The sequence below is a fragment of the Pygocentrus nattereri genome, chromosome 24 (assembly GCF_015220715.1).
Source record: "Pygocentrus nattereri isolate fPygNat1 chromosome 24, fPygNat1.pri, whole genome shotgun sequence".
NCBI lineage: Eukaryota > Metazoa > Chordata > Actinopteri > Characiformes > Serrasalmidae > Pygocentrus > Pygocentrus nattereri.
In genome coordinates this window covers 31667481-31684078 of record NC_051234.1, presented here as the reverse complement: position 1 = coordinate 31684078, position 16598 = coordinate 31667481, and the positions used below count along the sequence as shown (strand labels likewise).

At 41.7% G+C, this 16598-nt stretch overlaps 1 protein-coding gene across 8 annotated transcripts in view; it reads left to right on the top strand.

The window, feature by feature from the left end:
* asap1b (ArfGAP with SH3 domain, ankyrin repeat and PH domain 1b) overlaps positions 1-16598 on the top strand; it is a 146494-nt gene that overhangs the window by 81698 nt on the left and 48198 nt on the right. For 4 of the 8 annotated variants that reach the window (XM_017709226.2, XM_017709221.2, XM_037533820.1 and 1 more), the window contains exons 8-14: positions 5430-5505; positions 6992-7078; positions 7612-7620; positions 9830-9933; positions 11119-11188; positions 12160-12247; positions 15736-15784. In XM_017709226.2, the coding sequence (XP_017564715.1) occupies positions 5430-5505; positions 6992-7078; positions 7612-7620; positions 9830-9933; positions 11119-11188; positions 12160-12247; positions 15736-15784 (483 nt within the window). The remainder of the gene's footprint in view (positions 1-5429; positions 5506-6991; positions 7079-7611; positions 7621-9829; positions 9934-11118; positions 11189-12159; positions 12248-15735; positions 15785-16598) is intronic. The other 4 variants (XM_017709227.2, XM_017709223.2, XM_017709225.2 and 1 more) reach the window with 2 other exon arrangements.

Sequence of the window (16598 nt, the reverse complement as noted above, 5' to 3'; positions counted from 1 at the left end):
ACACTGGACGAGATGCAGCATTTCCCCCATCATATTACATCCCATATTACGGAAACGTCCTATCCTTTCGCCTTAACTCAAGATCCGACAGGTCAAGATAAGATTTTTCACTAATTTGTATTACAGAAGCAAACCTGGTCTTATTTTATGAATCTTATGTCATCTTTTGTTATCTCAAGTTAAGAAATTTTAACCTGCTCGATCAAAGTCGACAATCAACCACCACATCTGTTACCTAGCAACCAACCATATGCACACAGCTGAAGCGTAAGCACGTAATCAAAATAATTAGCCAGATAGCTACCGTCACTGATGTGAAGCGGTCAAAACAAAACTAAAGTGTGGTAAACTGTGAGATGTGAATACCGTGAGAGCGCCCCCTGCTGTTTATCAGAGCGCCACTGCTCCTCAGTTTCAGTCTCCATTTCCCAAACGCTTTAGTCGAGCGCACTGACGTTACTCCTCCTAATAAACAGACACCCGTTCAGCTCCGTCTCCTCATTATTCACCACCATCACTGTAATATTTCATCATCAACATTAACACAGGAAGGTGATCAGAGGGGCGGTGGAGTTCGAGTCGGCAGCGTCTGAGATTTTTTTTCGAAGAGTTAGCAAAGAAAAACGTCTCCCAGTGAAAGCCGGGGTTTACAGTCTGACTCAGCCGCCTCAAAACCAGAGAAACGGGCCTTAAACAGAAGTCAGGACCCTGCTGGGCTTCATCCTAAAGTTAGGACAGGATTTAGGAGGTTTAGTCTAGTTAGGATGTTTGTATGATGCTGTTTTCTGATCTGGAGGTAATGATGAGAGTGTGAAGTTAGAAACTGTTATTCTGGAACAGCTTCTGTCCAAAATACAGTTCATACTGAGGTCGTCATGGTGACTAAGCAGAAAAGCGCAGTTTTGCCCCACTCACACTGCCTGGTTTAAACACTGGACAGGCACTAGGATGTTATGGGCTATCATTTGCTTCCTTTTGTTCTTTTTTTTTCTTTGGTGTTTGACCTTTTTTATGATTAACAATTTTTTTATTGATTTTCCTCTTAGATATTTGTATTTTATAATAACATGACACCCTTTACCCTCCCCCTTCCCACCCTAACTGTGCCAGTGCTACATTCATGACCTGACTTAATCCAGTGCAGTACAAGGCTCTGTTTCATTAAAATGAAGAATAATAATAATAATAATAATAAATGAATGAATAAATAAATGCACAAGCAAACACACATCTTAGAAATAAGTCAGGTGACAAAATAAATAAATACAAATGAAAATGACAATAACAACAAAGCGGATCGGTACTCATCACATTTTTGTCTCTACATTTCAAAATTCCTGAACTCTAGGGCGGCGCCACATAGCATGAATAAGGTCCCTCTCTTCAGAGTTGCAACGCCAGCACTCAGCTGTATCCTTTAAACCAAGTTTAGGCTTTTGACCTTCTGTGTCATGGGGGAAAAAACAACTTCTCAGTGTATTTTCAAAGTGTACAGGTATGAACCAAAACTACTACTAATAATAATAATAATAATAATACATTTTATTTATATTGCACTTTTTATGCCGATGGCAGCTTAAAGTGCTTTACAGGTGGCAGGTAAAACATAATTATACAAGAAATTATTAGTATTAAATTTGAAGATAAATGTCACAAGACATAGTTTTAAAGAAAAGCTCTGAGTCAAAGAGCTGCGTTTTCAGATGTTTATCAAAGGTGAGCTCTGAGCTCGACTGTCTAATAAAAGCTGAACTGAGCTCCACAGTAGCAGAAGAACTGAAAGAGTCTCTCCAAGTTTGTGTGTTTTACAGAAGTTATTTGCAGAAGGTCAGAATCTGCAGATCTAATATTACGTATGGAACATAAACAGACAGACACACGGAGATGTAAGCAGTGCTTTAAGGTCATTTTGAGCTTTAAAATCTAGTATCAGAGCCTTAAAACACAGAAATCATTCATTTACCAGCTTGTGTCTGAGGAGCAGCATCTAAATGAGCACTGTCTTCTCTTGCGTCTAACCACACTAGGCTTTACTAGGCTTTTGTTGCTGCACATTGCCTGCGAAAAGCAGCTGTTTGCTTACTGTCTAATAGGTCCCATATCTTGACTTGCGCCGCTGTTATAAGCTATTTGCTTTGTTCATAGATGTACATTTCTATGAAGAGCAGATGAATTCTTTTCCATCTTGATTTATTCACATATGTGGTGAGTTCACTGTACAATAATAATAATTTGCAATGTGCAGTGATACTGCTCCACCCATATGCATCATAACAGGGTTATTAAATTACAATTCAATGAGGTCCGGTTAGAGAAAATTCCCGTCTGACCTGCATCCTGACACATCCTGTGCCATATACTGTTTACTGAAATAGCCGAGTAGGAATATCAGCATCTTATACAGTCGACAGCTGAACATCAGATCAAATAAAGTCCAGTTCGGTCAGATTTCAACAACGTTTACTGAACATCAGATCAAATAAAGTCCAGTTCGGTCAGATTTCAACAACATTTACTGAACATCAGATCAAATAAAGTCCAGTTCGGTCAGATTTCAACATTTACTGAACATCGGATCAAATAAAGTCCAGTTCGGTCAGATTTCAACAACATTTACTGAACATCGGATCAAATAAAGTCCAGTTCGGTCAGATTTCAACAACATTTACTGAACATCAGATCAAATAAAGTCCAGTTCGGTCAGATTTCAACAACATTTACTGAACATCAGATCAAATAAAGTCCAGTTCGGTCAGATTTCAACAACATTTACTGAACATCAGATCAAATAAAGTCCAGTTCGGTCAGATTTCAACGTTTACTGAACATCAGATCAAATAAAGTCCAGTTCGGTCAGATTTCAACAACGTTTACTGAACATCAGATCAAATAAAGTCCAGTTCGGTCAGATTTCACCAACGTTTACTGAACATCAGATCAAATAAAGTCCAGTTCGGTCAGATTTCACCAACGTTTACTGAACATCAGATCAAATAAAGTCCAGTTCGGTCAGATTTCACCAACATTTACTGAACATCAGATCAAATAAAGTCCAGTTCGGTCAGATTTCACCAACATTTACTGAACATCAGATCAAATAAAGTCCAGTTCGGTCAGATTTCAACAACATTTACTGAACATCAGATCAAATAAAGTCCAGTTCGGTCAGATTTCAACAACATTTACTGAACATCAGATCAAATAAAGTCCAGTTCGGTCAGATTTCAACAACATTTACTGAACATCAGATCAAATAAAGTCCAGTTCGGTCAGATTTCAACAACATTTACTGAACATCAGATCAAATAAAGTCCAGTTCGGTCAGATTTCAACAACATTTACTGAACGTCAGATCAAATAAAGTCCAGTTCGGTCAGATTTCACCAACGTTTACTGAACGTCAGATCAAATAAAGTCCAGTTCGGTCAGATTTCACCAACGTTTACTGAACGTCAGATCAAATAAAGTCCAGTTCGGTCAGATTTCACCAACGTTTACTGAACGTCAGATCAAATAAAGTCCAGTTCGGTCAGATTTCACCAACGTTTACTGAACGTCAGATCAAATAAAGTCCAGTTCGGTCAGATTTCACCAACGTTTACTGAACGTCAGATCAAATAAAGTCCAGTTCGGTCAGATTTCACCAACGTTTACTGAACGTCAGATCAAATAAAGTCCAGTTCGGTCAGATTTCACCAACGTTTACTGAACGTCAGATCAAATAAAGTCCAGTTCGGTCAGATTTCACCAACGTTTACTGAACGTCAGATCAAATAAAGTCCAGTTCGGTCAGATTTCACCAACGTTTACTGAACGTCAGATCAAATAAAGTCCAGTTCGGTCAGATTTCAACAACGTTTACTGAACGTCAGATCAAATAAAGTCCAGTTCGGTCAGATTTCAACAACGTTTACTGAACGTCAGATCAAATAAAGTCCAGTTCGGTCAGATTTCAACAACGTTTACTGAACATCGGATCAAATAAAGTCCAGTTCGGTCAGATTTCAACAACGTTTACTGAACATCAGATCAAATAAAGTCCAGTTCGGTCAGATTTCAACAACATTTACTGAACATCAGATCAAATAAAGTCCAGTTCGGTCAGATTTCAACAACATTTACTGAACATCAGATCAAATAAAGTCCAGTTCGGTCAGATTTCAACAACATTTACTGAACATCAGATCAAATAAAGTCCAGTTCGGTCAGATTTCAACAACATTTACTGAACATCAGATCAAATAAAGTCCAGTTCGGTCAGATTTCAACAACATTTACTGAACATCAGATCAAATAAAGTCCAGTTCGGTCAGATTTCAACAACATTTACTGAACATCAGATCAAATAAAGTCCAGTTCGGTCAGATTTCAACAACATTTACTGAACATCGGATCAAATAAAGTCCAGTTCGGTCAGATTTCAACAACATTTACTGAACATCGGATCAAATAAAGTCCAGTTCGGTCAGATTTCAACAACATTTACTGAACATCAGATCAAATAAAGTCCAGTTCGGTCAGATTTCAACAACATTTACTGTCAGTTTCCTCTTTTTAGATCACGTCATGTGGAATAACTTCCCTCTGACTCACTTTCTTCTCTGACTGCTGTTTCTCTCCTCATCCCTCCCCTGTGTGGCGTCACTCACTCGAGTCTCAGAGCTCGTCGTAATACACAGATCTGATTGGCTGAGTAGCCTCATGTGTGATATTTACAGTGCATGTGATTGGTCTGTGAGTCTCCCGGGCACTAAAGCGGAACCCTAATGACTAGAAAAGCTACGCTGATTAAAACAGGACCACCCATCTCCATAGTTTATTGGTTACAGGTCCAGGTCCACGTAGGACAGCGTCTAGGTGTGGACTCGGACCGCAGTCCGCCTATTAGTGACCACTCCCCTGTGATGATCTTTGTTTTTGTGGTGCAGTTTTTGTGTGCGACATTATTATAGTTACAGAAATCATAGTCTGTTTACCAGAGATGCCCAGATGGGCCTAAACAGCAGTGGGAGAGAAGCCATGCGGCTGCAGTATGTGGAGCTCTGACTCATCGTGTTTGACTCGGGTCGTTAGTGTCTGCAAGCTGTTAGTCATCTGCATCGGTAATTAAGGCTGCTCGTTCGCACTGCTGCTACACCTGAAGTGAATGTTTTGAAGATGAACCTGAGTTGGACGCAGGTAGTTGGCTGAGAAGAGTTAGTTTTGTCACTTAGAGGCAGTGATTAAATTCCCATTATTACTCATCAGGAAACTGCGGAAACTGTTTTTGTGAGCTAATGGGAACATTTTTGCGTATCGTGATGAAGTTGGACTCATCTGGAAGTCATTGAGGCCATTCGGAAAACAAAGATGTTTGTCTTCGCAGGTTGTCCGAAGGTTTGATTTGCCAAGAAGAACATTGATTTCCTGTTTTTCCGATTCATTTTCAGCTTCTTCCAAGATGGCCTGAAGACGGCCGATAAGCTCAAGCAGTACATTGAGAAGCTCGCTGCTGATCTTTACAATGTATGTACGCTGCCTTTTGACCTAGAGCCTTTCATTTTTGTCTGTAATTAAAGCTGCTGTTAATTTTTACTTTGACTGAAGACTTTTTCAGTTACATTTTGAAACGGCATCGGTGCTGAAAGAAGAATTGACTCATTCTACAGAAACGTCCATTTTTGTGTCCCTGGTGTTTATGGATGTTAGGGTTACAATTTAATATACATATTATTTATAATATCATAACCATGTTATTTTAACATTTGGTAACACTTTATTTGAAGCCTACCTACATAAGGGCTTTATGACGCATTCATAAGCACTGAATAATGTTTACTACTTGAACATTTATTAAGTGCTTATGTCGGTTCTCGAAATCTGACATAACATGTTTTATGAAATAAATGACATTGTACTGACATAATAAGAATAAACAAACATATTTACAGCACTAAACATATTTAAACCCTATACATAATTGCATCAATCATCTTATCCATGCCATGGAGGGAAGAGGGGGTGGTTTCCAGGCATATTTCACCTGATATCAGTACAATGATCTTAAGAATGCTGACATAAATAGTTCTGTATAGGGTTTAAATGTGTTTAGTACTGTAAATATGTTCAACGTTTATTCTTATTATGTCAGTACAATGTCATTTATTTCATAAAACATGTTATGTCAGGTGGCGAGAACCGACATAAGCACTTAATAAATGTTCAAGTAGCGCTTCATAAACACATTCAGTGCTTATGAATGCGTCATAAAGCCCTTATGTAGGTAGCCTTCAAATAAAGTGTTACCTAACATTTACACCTTCTTGAGCCTCAGTTTAGCAATATTGTTGTTTACATCAATTATCTAGACTTCCAAGCGCCTCAGAAGAGCTCGTCCCCACAGTTGTGTGTAAAGATGTCATATTTTGAATTGCAAAAAAATTGCAATTTTCACTACAATAATCTCTTCATGACTTTGAAATCAAATGACAAAGAAAGCAAAAGCCAAATAAATATTATATAATAAAAGTCCCCCAGGAGTCGTGTCACTGGTGTCACCGCTTAACAAAAAATCTCTTAGCTTGATAAAAGTCACACTGATGACGTCACTCGACCTCCTTTGACCTGTTGTCTGAGGATCTATGGAGAAAAGCTCATGGTGAGTCCACTGCGTCTCTCAGAGATCTTCTCATTCAGCTCATGATCTCATATGAAGCTTTTAGCTGACGTCACCGGTGTGACCGACTTTATTCTGAGGTCACTGTGAAAAAACAGAAACACAAATGGATTAAATTCCATATTTTAGTGGACGTTCCCTGATGGACAGCGTGCGGTTTGACATTCTGTAGCAGCCGTTTAGTAAAATGCAACCAGTGACTCCTATGGATAGATGAGTGGATGTTTCTGTAGAATGACCCAATTATCGTTCTTTAGTCCAGCCCAGGCGTAAAGGTTTCCTGGCAAGATGAGCTCCGTCTGCTTGTTTGCATGACTCTGCGTTTCTGTCTCTTAGATAAAACAAACTCAGGATGAGGAGAAGAAGCAGCTCACAGCCCTGAGGGATCTTATCAAGTCTTCCCTGCAACTGGAACAGAAGGAGGTAGGCAGACGCCCTGGTGTGCCCCAGGGTTCAATCTTAGGACTAGTGCTAGTTACTGAGTATTAGTCATAGTTGTTATTTAGACCTGCTGGGCTCTCTTTAAGTGTTAAGCTAAGATGAGTAAGAGTGAGAGGGAGCACCCAGTGCTGTACCATGCTGGTAGCCAGTATGAGGTCGGCCTTGCTGGTAACCAGTGTTGTGCCCCACTGGTTGCTCAGTAGAGAGTCACTGACCGATTGACACTGAAATTTGTAACGTATGGTTTTAGAAAAGGCTCGTTTGCTAAGGATTCGTTTCTCTTTGCCAGTAAATGAAACATTTTAGCACCAGCAGGATCGCAAAGTGGATTCCCAGTTCCCTTTATGACGTAGTGCATATGTCACGTCTTCTCTCCGTCCCTTTTTCATTTGATTTATTTATATCTGTCTCTTATTATATGCATATACATGTCCACGCACACGTTGCTCATGTGCTGCGTTTTCAAACTCTCTCCTGTGTCTCTTTCACTTTTCCGCTGCCTTTTTGGACTGAAGTCTAGGAGAGTAAGTGCTTAGCATGCTCGGCATGCAGTGTGGTTGGTGTCGCGTAAATGTATATATCAGAATGTATAGAATGAATTTAGTGACCCTGAAAGACTCTGTTTATCGTGTACGGTTGAGATGGACAGATATAAAAGTTGGCACTGGCCACTTGGGCCACCAAAGCAGTGAATGTCATGGCCACAAAAAAGAAATGGGGGTAGAATAATTTACACATTTCGGTGTTGTCGAAAGAAAACGGATCTCCAGTTTTTACCTTTATCAGTTTGTGAGTTCATTTGAAAATACCTGTTGCTCTGTACGTCGTGGGTAAATGTCATGAAGAATGGAGCGAAGGAAACAGGAGAAAAAGAGAAGTGGGTTTATTCATTTTCTTGTAAAGTTACCATTTTGGAGATACGAGGTTTTGTTCCGACAACAGCGATTTGTTGTGTGTGTATTCGCAGCACTGTGTGAAAGTCTCAGGCCCCCAAGACACGTTTTCAAAATCTGTTTATTTGTGTAGTTTGTGTTTATTTGCTGAGAAAAGTGTTAATATTTGAATAAACTAAATGTATAGAATATTAATTTATATATATATATATAATAAACAGTGCTTTTCTGGATGTGAGTGTGTGTGTTGACCCATCTCCAAGCCTCTCCTCCTCGAGGAAGTCCAGTATTATATGTAGTTAAAAAGCAGCTCCTGGTTTGACCAATCAGTGCTCAGTAAATTGAGCTCATGATGTCATTGATGATATTAACGAGTCTCTGTGGCGGCTGTGAAGGTGTCCAGGAAAAATATGGACCGAGAAATTCTTGTTACTTTTTATTGTTTTTCTGTTTATTTGAATTATGAATACGACTTTATTCTAATGTATATTGTGATAAACTCACTGCTGAGGTACATTGTTTAAACATTTACTTAGATGCCTAAAACTTTCACACGGTACTGTGTGTATATATGTACACACACACACACATGCACACACACACCCTTGTATACGTGTGTGTGTGTGTGTGTGTATATAGGTAAGTTTATTTGCTGTTCAGCTCTTGTAGTGTGAGCCTGTTGATGTGACCCTGACTTATTTTATTTAAGACCTTTTTTCACAGAGTGTTATTAGTAAACTTCACCCTGTATGATGCCAGGCAGAACAGCATGGCAGGAGGACCACCATGGTCACCATAGTGTTAAAAGCCATAAAAAACCCAAAGAACTCTAGTGGCATTTTGTGCTTCATGCTCAGCAGTTTAAGCTGAGCCTACACTACTCAAAGCGAAAATCAGATTTGGGCCACTTTTACCTGCAGTGCACGTGGCCTAGGAGCCTTTATCATGTTTATACCGTATGGATCCAGACATCGACTTTATGTCAGCTGCCTGTTTGTAGTGAAATGTTCTTTGGCTCTCACTGTGACTTCAGCGTTTCTGGACGCTATCTTGTGTTTTGACTACTCGTAAAAACACAAACCGGTCCAGTCCAGTTTAACTTAACTGCATGCTTTACATGAGGACAGCGGAGGTCTGGGATTTTCTGGGATTTCGAGTTCTTATTCGTAGCTGAGACTAGTCGTCTGTGTTATACTCTGCCCTTGCCTTACCGTCTAGTGTGAGTGCCCTCACAACAAAAAGACGATCTAGCGCCAGGCTATAGGCAACGTCTACCTCTGCTTGCAGCCAGGTGGGAACGCACTTTGGCCCAGCCCCATTTCTCATTTTTACCCTTACCCCTTGTTTTCGACTGTTACAAGGGGTAGCGGTTGAAATCTTCCCGGCGAAGTGCGACGAAACCTCTGTTTTATCATCACCCACCCCTGATTCTTCAGTGACATGAAGCTGGAGTCAGATAATCGCCAGCTTCTTATCCGAATTTTTCCGTTCCACCTTAAATGGTGTAGCAGTTCTAATGCCTGAGGCACCAGAATGTAACTGCTGCACCATTTAAGGTGGAACGGGAAAATTCAGCTTGCTGAATTTAACATATCTCTCTGATATGTGAGTCTCTAAAAACCTCCGTTTGGAGGGTCATGTAGCCCCAACACTTCACCCCACCCCTCTATCTCAGCGAGAATCGGGATGCCCCACCCCTAGAAATGGAGGCTTAGTGGTAGGGGCGAAGGGTGAAATGGGACTGGGCCTTTATGTGCAGGCATGTGACGGTTCACTGTTGGTCCTTAGTTCTCATCATCGTGCATTTAAAAGTCCGGGTGTCTGTGTGTTTGTACTCGAGCAGGACTCTCAGAGCAAGCAGGGCGGCTACAGCATGCACCAGCTCCAGGGTAACAAAGAGTTTGGCAGTGAGAAGAAAGGATATCTGATGAAGAAGAGTGATGGGTAGGCGTACTTGGCACACAAGCCATGCATACACCCACACAGGCACACACACTGCTGTAGTACTAGCGTTTTGGCCGTTTTTTACATAGAAGTGTGTAGTTCTGTTGCTAAGTAATGCTCTGTCTTTACATTCTGCCCATAAAGGGACCACAAACACACGCGCCCACTCTCACGCTGCTCTGACGCTTTGTGAAGCTCTTCTGAACAGCATGGTCTGCCACCACAATACATGGTTCATAACCTTTGTCCTTTCACAGAAGAGCAATGTTCTCAGAAAAACCGTGAGCACATCCTGCAGTCGGGCTACACCAGGGGTCGCAGCCCAAACGTTAAGAGCACCAATTTTGTCCTTTCAACAAAAATGAAAGAATCTTGGGAGCCGCAATATTTTCTGTCCATTTTATTACATATACACACCAATCAGGCGTGACGTTCTGACCGCCTCCTCGTTTCTGCGCTCACTGTCCACTTCATCAGCTCCACTGACTGTATAGTTTCACTCTGTAGTTCTACAGTTACAGACTGTAGTCCATCTGTTTCTCTGATACTCTGTTACCCTGTTCTTCAGTGGTCAGGACCCCCATGGACTCTCACAGAGCAGGTAATGTTTGGGTGGTGGCTCATTCTCAACACTGCAGTAACACTGACGTGGTGGTGGAGTGGTGTGTTAGTGTGTGTTGCGCTGGTATGAGTAGATCAGACACAGCAGTGTCGCTGCTGGACTGAGAATAGCCCACCAACCAAAAATATCCAGCCAGCAGCGTCCTGTGGGCAGCGCCCTGTGACCACTGATGAAGGACTAGTCTCTGACTTTACATCTACAAGGTGGACAGACGAGGTAGGAGCGTCTAACAGAGTGGACAGTGAGTAAGTGGAGCTGATAAAATGGACAAAGAGCGTAGCAACAAGGAGGTGGTCGTGATGTTATGCCTGATCCGTGTATTACAGTCAATTTTAAATTTTAAAAATACCTGTTTACTTTGTTACTTCATCTTCTTGGTCATATTAAGCACGATTCATAAAATCTATACGAAAAAATCTTGTTTTCTTATTCTGGTCAAATTAAAATGTGAAACTTTTACCCATCTTTAAGGCATTTCCTGCACCAGCAGGCAGGCAGAAATAAAACCAATGATAGCATGTTTCACCTCCACCCTTGACTAAAAGTATCACATTCTCTTGCAGACTGCGAAAGGTGTGGCAGAGGAGGAAGTGCTCAGTAAAAGGAGGAATTCTCACTATCTCTCATGCCACAGTGAGTTACAGACACGCACTTACACACACTTAATGACTGAAAAAAACTCATGATTGAAGAAGAAAATAAAACCAAACAAGAATAGAACTGGTCGTACTGAAGAGCTTGGCGGCTTGAAAAGTGACACTGTATCTTTGCCAAAAGTCAGTTTGTGACATTTCTGTCCTGCTAGCTCTGCCCCAGCCAACTGTAAGTGCTATTACTGGGGCAGTCGTGGGCTGGAGGTTAGAGACCCAGCCTTGTGACCAGAATGTTGCTGGTTCAATCCCCTGAGCCGACAGTGTGTGACTGAAATGCCCTTGAGCAAGACACCTAACCCCTGACGGCTTGTCCAGTCTAGCAGTATTCGCTGGGTGGAGCTTCAAAAAGCCGACCACCTTCGTTTTTTCTTTTTTTTTGTCTTATCACCAGAAGCCTCATAGAGCAATTTTTCGTGTTCTCTTCATTGAATTAGAATTAAGAACCATTTGTCTCTGTGTTTTTGCACACAGTGGAATTAGACCTCTGCATTTGACCCATCCGTGCAGTGAAACACCCACATACATGCACACTAGTGAACACACACACTAGGGGGCAGTGAGCACACTCGCCCAGAGCAAGGGCAGCCCTATCAACGGCACCCGGGGAGCTGTTGGGGGTTAGGTGCCTTGCTCATGGACCGTCAGCCGAGGGGATCGAACCGGTGACCTTCCGGTCACAGGGCTGGTTCCCTCATCTCCAGCCCAATTGTTTCATTATTTGAATTATGTGCGAAGGCTGAAAAGACCTTCAGTTTACTTTATGCAGAAGTCCGTCTCTGATGATAACGACCACTGAGGGCCATAAATTTGCCCCCACTAATTTAAAAGTGGTTTGCCGTGTTGGTGCTGAAGATAAACTGAGTAAATGAAACTGAGAAAATGGTTTATGAGCATGTAGAACGTTCAAGGCCCTTTCTGTGTGTGTGTGTGTGTGTGTGTGTGTGTCCACAGTCGAACCGGCAGCCGGTCAAACTCAACCTGCTCACCTGCCAGGTGAAGCCCAGCGCTGAAGACCGGAAGTGTTTCGACCTCATCTCCCGTACGTTGCGCCTCGAACCCCCTTCATCCACCTGCCCTTGATTAAGAACTCTTTGGGGTGTGTGTTTTAATCAGCACACGCTTCAAAAAGTGCTTCTTTAAGGGGCTTTGGTAAAAAAGGAAAAGGTTCTAAAGAGAACCCTGAACACTTAAAGAACTTTCTGCGTTGTTAAAGGGTTCTTTAGATTGATGGGTAATGTGTTTTATATGACTCTATGTAGTGTTTTTAAAAAGAGTTCTATATAGCACCAATAAGGGTTCCTCTATTGTTACAGGCTTGACATTGTGACAATAAAAGAACCATTTTTGGTGCTTTATAGAGCCATGTACATAAAGGTTCTGCATAGAATCATCTGCAGCACATTCTCCATCACTCTGAAGAACCCTTTAATGATGTAAAGAACCTTTTAATCATGCAAAGCGTTCTTCAGATGAATGTGTTTTATATGGTTCTGTTTAGATCGTTAAAGCATTATTTAGATTGATAGATCACGTGTTTTATATGGTTCCATGTAGAACGTTTTTAAAAGGGTTCTGTATAGCACGAAAAGGGTTCTTATGTTGTTCTTGACATTGTAACAATGGAAAAACCCTGTTTGGTGCTGCATAGAATGGTTTTTGAAAATGATTCTATATAGAACCATCTAAAGCACGTTCTCCATCAGTCTGAAGAGCCCTTTAGCGATGCGAAGAACCCTTTAATCATGGAAAGGGTTTAATGAGGGTTTATAGAGTATGTAACCATTTCCTTACTAAAGAACCCTTGAAGAACCATCACTTTTAGTAGTGATCAGGTTTGTCGTTACATTTTTGCCTGGTCAGTCATTTAAGCTGGTCAGTTACTTCTCCTGTTAGTTTTCATATTCATATGTCAGTCATAAAACAATATGAATTATTTTAAAAGTGCGGTTATTGGGACACATGAAGGGTCTTACAGAGACACGTTCTAGGTTCTGACATGGTGCTGTAACGTTTAGAAGGCAGCGATCGTGGTGTTTGCTCACTTGAGATCGAGCTGTGCCCGTCGTCCGTTCAGAGCTGCTACGCGTCGACCGTTAGGAAGCCGCCTTGGTCTGTAGGCGTGAACCATAAAGCTGTGTGCAATGAACTAATCAGATCATTGAATTGTTGATCACAAGTATTTATATGGTAATTAATCACCAGCCAAAATGACATCGGATCCGATATCAGAGTGTTTTGTGCGGTGTTAGCTTCACTGGCTGGTGCTGCGCAATACACTTTAATTTTACTAGAGTTTACAGTGAAAAGTATATTGAGAATTACATGGTCAGATTTAAACCCCTAGTGGAGGGCAGTTTCAGCCCCTTCTTGAATGTAGGCCGTTCATCAGTATTTCTAGTAGTGAGAGTTCTTCTGCTCTACTTACAGCACAGCAGCTCATCAGTGTCCCTGTAAAACGCATAAGATAACTTTAATAAGTTGTTAAATACAGTTTTTCATTTATTTTCTCTTTTTGTTCGTCTCAGAATTGACTAAAGAAGTAAATGAGTATTAACGCTCAGTGATCCCAACAAATGCACATTTTAAAAGGCTCTTCATGGAATCCAGATAAACGGAGGAAAAAGAAGACAGGAAATATCGTACTGTATAACACCCAGTGTCAGAACTTAATGTAGACTAGCAATGGTCCTGAATGGGTTGGTGCAAAACCCAAAAAAGACAGATATGCTGAGGTTGCTTGATATGATCATGTACACTAAATCCCAGGGCTGAACGCTGGCAGATACTGACACTGTTTTGCCAGATTCCTTACTTGTGCTGGCCGCTAACACTTTTCACTATTTACATTTCCATTTCCAGCGTTTAGCAGACGCTCTGATCCAGAGCGACTTACAGGAAGAGCTCAGTCTGTCTAAAGAAAGTCTCTCTGCTCGTTACCAGTAGGTTAGAGAGAGAAAGACGGTCCTGAGCTCAGATACTGATAGAAACACAGTCACTGATACAGAGAGAGAAGGAGCAGAGCTGAACACAGAACAGTGCAACACACTAACTACAACACACTACAACACACTACAATACACTACAATACAATACACTACAATACAGTACAATACAATACACCACACTACAACACACTGCAATACAATACACTACAATACACTACAACACACTACACTACACTACACTACAATACAGTACAATACACTACAATACAACACATTACAATACAACACACTAAATTACACTACACTACAATACAGTACAATACGCTACAATACAACACATTACAATACAACACACTACACTACAATACACTACAACACACTACACTACACTACAACACACTACAATACACTACACTACAATACAACACATTACAATACAACACACTACACTACACTACACTACAATACACTACACTACAATACAACACATTACAATACAACACACTACACTACACTACAATACACTACATAAGTGCAGCACAATACATGACAGTCAGTACTTCACTCAGAGCTCATTGAAGTGCTGTGTAAAGAGTCTTCAGTCTGCGTTTGAAGACCGCGAGAGACTCTGCTGTTCGGACAGCCAGTGGGAGTTCATTCCCCCACCTGGGCTCCAGTACAGAGAACATCCTCGACGCTGGTCTTCCACGCACCTTGAAGGATGGCGGGTCAAGCCGAGCTGCACTCGAAGCTCGAAGGGCTCGTGGTCCAGTTCCAGATTTCACCACTGCCATCAAGTCGATAGGGGCTGGTCCATTTTTGGCTTTGTAGGCATCAGGGGTCAGTGAGGGGAGCGCAGCAGTGGGGTAACGTGGCTGAACTTGGGGAGATTGAAGACGTCACCAACCGCAGTAATCCCCAGCTGGATGTAGCCTTCATGCTGTAATCCAGTATGTCTCAGAGATTCAGTACAACCTCTGCCAGAAAATAAAAGCTTAAATGAAAAATGCCTGCTGGTTCCACCGCTGTGGTTCCAAATGCCCACATTGTCCTTCACTCTCAGAAATAAAGGTACTAAACTGTTACTAAAATCGGTTCATCTCAGTGCCTTCAGTCAGGGAACATAACGGAACCATAATCCACTGAAATGATCTGTTCTAAGCTGGACTGACTCCACACGCCCCGCCTCGCCTCCAGGCTTTTACTCTACTGCTCTGTTTTAAAACATTCGGTTATGAAAAGGAACAAATACCAACTTTTCACCTGGAGGAACTGATTTAAGCTCCACAATCAGACCTTAGAACCACTGTAGAACCTTTGAGGGAACGTTTACACTGTTTGGACCTTGATGAACGAGAAATTAACCTGCACAGAGCCTTCGTTTCTAACGGTAATCGGGCAGAGATTTTGAGTTTTTTGGCCGATGCTCCTCACATCAGAAATCTTTAAAATCATTGAGATTTTTAAAAATATTTACAGTTTACTTGTTTTACCCTTTTAGATTTGGTGTGATGACTCCAGTGATGGTGTGATGGGTTGGCACTTGAATAGCTTTGACGGTTCGTGTTGTTCTCTGTTGCAGATAACCGCACATATCACTTCCAGGCTGAAGACGAACAGGAGTTTGTGATGTAAGATTCCTTTTCCTCTCGTTTAACTCGGTCACAGCACTAAACGTCTTATTGTTCAGGTGGTTTTTGCCAGTAAAAGTAAAAACTGCGCCACCTGCAGCTGCTCTGATGTTAAACTGTGTTCTGCTGTAGTTGGAGTTAATTAGCTGTACAGGTGACCGTGGACTGAGACCATATCTGCCTTCCGGCGGTTGTAAACTGTAAGAATGCTCGCTCAGTGGTTAACAAGCCTGCGTCAGTGGCTTTATTCTATTGTCTGAGCTGAAAGAGGTTTGATTTCAAGAGATACGCCGATGCTTTTCTGGAAGGAGGCGCACAGTCATTCGGGTCACTGAAACCACAGTGTCTGTTTCCCACACCTCTTTTCAGCCTTCTTAATGCACAAGCCTCTCGTTTTGTCTCTCCCTCCTTTCCTCTCTCTCCCACGCACTCGCTCGTTGCCTTTTTCTTCTCGAAGCCCCCCGCTGGCTCTGAGTGGCAGTAACTCTGTGTGGTTTTGGAGCCTCACGCTGAGCTTTTGGAAGCCCCTCATGAAGAGCGTTGCGAAATGACCCTTTAACACTTTCACCCTCTGCTCCTTTTTAGGCTCGTCTGAGGCCGCCACTCTCGATTACATCAGTAACGGACTAATCTACCAATTACTTTGACGATTAATAGAGTGGTCAGTTTTTAATGTAGGGCGTTTTCTGGTAGACCCCATGTATCAAACACGAGTCAGACCTGTGGCACAATCCTGTTTGGCCCCTGGAGTTACTTGAATTTCTGTTGATATTGGCTCGTTTTACCCTGAGCTGCACTACAGTCCCCAGCATGC